Raw genomic sequence first — 3,736 nt, forward strand, 5'->3', positions numbered from 1 at the left:
GGACTTAAGGAATTTTGGGTTGTGTCAAACACATAGAAGACAGGGTCGCCCTAAATACCTGGGCGGGAGAAGTTTGAAATTGAAAAATGACTAGCAGTTACAAGAAGAATAAAGCGCCAGAATATGGAGCAGTTTGCAGAACGTGTATAGAGCAGTTTGCAGATCGCGTGGCACGGCGTCTGCTATTTTTTAGGAGTTTTTGGCCTGTAGTCAGTTTCTTTAGTTAAGCATAAATAGGATATCCCACGAGGGGCTCGGGGTGTTCACTTTGTACCAAAATCACTTGTAAAAAGCTTCTCATTCCCAGCGCGAGGAAGCAAGAGTTTTTGAGAGTGCTATGTACGTGAATCACCACATTTATTTCAATACAACTTCCTTGTTTTCAGACAACGCCCAAAATACTAATCCCTCCTTGCAAGGATCAGCACAAGGGGGCAATATTCAGAATAGGAATAATACTCAGAATAGAACCATGCCTTTGTCGAACACTTCAATAGCGGTGTTGAGGCAGCAAATGGATGATAGTAACCATGAGTTGCTTAATATATTAACTAATCAAATGGGTACAGTTTTTAATCCTGTGATACAGGAATCTGCTGAAACAAATAGGCAGGTGGCAAATCAATTGACGCGCTTGTGTAATTTTCTGGGAGCACCGGCTCGACAGATGGCACAAGTGGTTAGGCAAACCGTTCCTATTCAAATGGAGATAGGGGCAGCAGAAGATGAAACAGTCCACGAGGAACAAGTCCTTAGACCCCAACAAAATCAAGGCGTCGAATCAGGAGTAGCAGGACGTAACCAGATGGTGTTGGTTAACCGACACCAAGACGCTGATCAAATTGTCGATCAATATCGACAAGAAGACTTAGTAGTGGAAAATAATTTGACAACTATTGTAGAAAGGATTATGGCTAGGAATGGTATGAGTGCCACATTGCAAAGGCCAATATATGCTTCCCCGTTGGCTGAGTTTATTCTCCAAACTGAGGCACCTAGAGGAATGAAAGTGCCTAAGTACACTAAGTTTGGGGGAGAATCTAGTGAGTCGATAATAGAGCATATTGCCAGATATCTAACACAGACAGGAGATTTAGCTCATAATGAGTGTTTGAGGGTAAAAAACTTTTCTTCCTCTCTGACTAAGGTTGCCTTCACATGGTTCACTTCCTTAGCCCCAAGTTCGATTGATTCGTGGGCCAAGTTAGAAAAGAAGTTCCATGAACAGTTTTACGAAGGACACTCCAAAATTAGTTTGGCAGAATTGTCTAGTATTAAGAGAAGGTTTGCTGAGAGCATCGACGATTATCTGAATAGATTCAGATCGTTAAAGGCCAGATGCTTTACGCAAGTACCAGAACATGAACTTGTTCAGATGGCTGTTGGGGGTTAGACTATTGCATTAGGAAGAAAATAGACCCTACTTTTGTGAAGAGTATGTCACAATTGGCTGATAGAGTTCGACATCTTGAACGGCTAAGATTAGAAAAGGTTAGAAACAATAAGGCTAAGAAACAAAAAGTGGCATTTGTTGACTATCACGCGACGGATCCAATATACGAGGCTGATTATGCCTCATCGACCGAATTAGAAATAGACGTGGCTGAGTTAAAGCCAGGATCTACCTATGAGTGTCGATCATTAATTCCTGCACAAGGAAAAAATCCTGTCGAAGACAATCCAAAGTTCCCCTCGAAAACTTATACTTTTTATGTGACAAAGTGTGAGGAAATTTTTGATTTGTTAGTTAAAGATGGCCAAATGGTGGTACCACTTGGTACTAAAATACCACCATTAGAACAATGACAGAAAAGAGGATTTTGTAAGTATCATAATTATCTTGGTCATAATACCTCTAGTTGTTACCTTTTCAGGGATCTGGTTCAAAAAGCGATTCAAGAAGGCATGCTGAAATTTGTTGGCCGTAGAATGAAGATCAACGCTGACCCTCTCCACCAGGAGGAAGCTCTATTCGTGGAGCCAGTCGAGATCAACATGGTCGAGATCACCGAATACGATGAGGCCGACATGCTGGAGCAAACTTGTAAAAGCCCAGATATCGATATAGCTGAAGTCTACCCAAGGGCTGACGAAGATTTGGTAGATTTCCTCTATCGCTGCAAGAATAAGGGTTCACAAGTCTGCTTGTGCACCAGATGTGGTGCTGTCACCGACAAAATAGTTGCTGAAGATTTTCAGAAGCTATAGTTGGGCAAAAGCAAAAGAAATGGGCTAAACAGAGGGCGCCAGACTGAAAGATTCCCAAAGAAGGCTGTGGAAAGTGCTCAGGCGAGACCTAGGAGCTTCGTACCGTAGACAAGTGTTCCTAGAGGCACTTGGGTCAAACCTCGGGAAAAAAAAGAAACCCCACAAGGGGTTGCTGCTAGAGGAGGTCTAGCAATTAATTATAGACGTGAGTTCAAGTCTGAAAAAAGGACTCATGTCTCTGAAAATTACTTGGGGAAGAACCCCATGTCGAGGACTCAATGGAGACGCTTTCAGAGGCGTAAGCAGGCCGAAAGAGAGGCTGCTAGAGGAATAGCTGGAAAAGGTATGGCCAATGGGGCGAATGCTGGAAAGAAAGTTATGGTGAAGGTCGACACGACAGCAAAAGAGCGGATCAGGGAGTATGTCCGTCGACCAACTGAGAAATGTTCTGATGAAGCTACTAATGACTTCAATTCGGAATCTGAAGCAAGTCTGGACATCTTAGTCAACATGGTGTCAATTCTACCACAAGAATATAATTGCGTGACTGTGGTGGATGAGTCGGTAGATGATGTCGACGCTGAAGAAATGGCTTTACAACAGCCAAGATGCTACTTTGTGTTGAACGATGGGTCAGCTAAGAGCCAAGAAGCAGTTTTTGAAAGGCCCACGATGACTATGAAAAATCATTTGAAACCATTATTGATTAGGGCCAAAGTGGAAGGCGTAAATGTTAACAAAGTGTTGGTAGATTGTGGCGCCACTGTCAACATCATGCCACATCATATTCTGAGGAAGATTGGCAAATATGATACTGATATTAGATCCAACAACATGGTCTTGTCCGACTACAGGGGAAAAACGAAAAGCATCATGGGTGTGATCATTGTGAATATCACGGTTGATTCAATAACTAGACCGACATTGTTTATGATGATAGATGCCAAGCCAAGCTACAACTTGCTATTTGGCAGAGAATGGCTCCATGGTGTCGGAGCCGTACCATCTTCAGCACATCAAAGATTGGTGATTTGGAGAGAAGATGGAGTGGTCGAAAATATCGAAGTTGACCAAGGGTACTTCATGGCTGACGTGAACAATGTCAGCAAGAAGGAATTCGAGAGAAAGCTGGCCAACATTTCTCCTTGTTTTTCAGCCGAGGATGTGTATGCTAATCTGAGTGAAGCTTTTGTTTCTCTGACTCGGCACGAGACTCATGGCTTCATTTGGGATGTGGAACGTTTAGATGATCCACCCTATACAGGTATCCGGCGACAGGCTGGGGGGATCTCACTGATGATGACTGAGCTAGAAGCTCTAAAAAGAATTTCGGCATATGTTGCCGAGAACAAAATAGAATCGGCTCTAGAGGCTGAAGAAAACATGGCTGTTGAAGCCTATGTGTTAAAGAAAGAAGGTAATTTGGCTATTGAGCCAGAGCCTCCCGATAAGCCAGTTTTGGCTAAGGGAAACGTCAACATGAAGCGTTTGGATTGTATTTATGACGATGAACCTTTAGGGTTTGAAA

General features: G+C 43.0%; 1 protein-coding gene across 1 annotated transcript; it reads left to right on the forward strand.

Annotated features, from left to right (window-relative positions):
• The first annotated feature begins 472 nt into the window (after positions 1 to 472).
• Positions 473 to 2,208, forward strand: LOC127103915 (uncharacterized). The gene is made up of 4 exons (XM_051041150.1): positions 473 to 797; positions 903 to 1,203; positions 1,407 to 1,742; positions 1,875 to 2,208. The coding sequence occupies exons 1-4, from the start codon at positions 473 to 475 to the stop codon at positions 2,206 to 2,208; spliced, it is 1,296 nt and encodes a 431-aa protein (XP_050897107.1).
• The last annotated feature ends 1,528 nt before the right edge of the window (positions 2,209 to 3,736 follow it).

This window comes from Lathyrus oleraceus, chromosome 7 (genome assembly GCF_024323335.1).
Source record: "Lathyrus oleraceus cultivar Zhongwan6 chromosome 7, CAAS_Psat_ZW6_1.0, whole genome shotgun sequence".
Taxonomy (NCBI): Eukaryota; Viridiplantae; Streptophyta; class Magnoliopsida; order Fabales; family Fabaceae; genus Lathyrus; species Lathyrus oleraceus.

Coding starts and splice junctions, on each gene's coding strand:
- LOC127103915 (XM_051041150.1), top strand. CDS start 473: ATGCCTTTGTCGAACACTTCAATAGCGGTGTTGAGGCAGCAAATGGAT. Junction 798..902: donor CGAATCAGGAGTAGCAGGAC/GTAACCAGATGG, acceptor CAACTATTGTAG/AAAGGATTATGGCTAGGAAT. Junction 1,204..1,406: donor TCGATTGATTCGTGGGCCAA/GTTAGAAAAGAA, acceptor CTATTGCATTAG/GAAGAAAATAGACCCTACTT.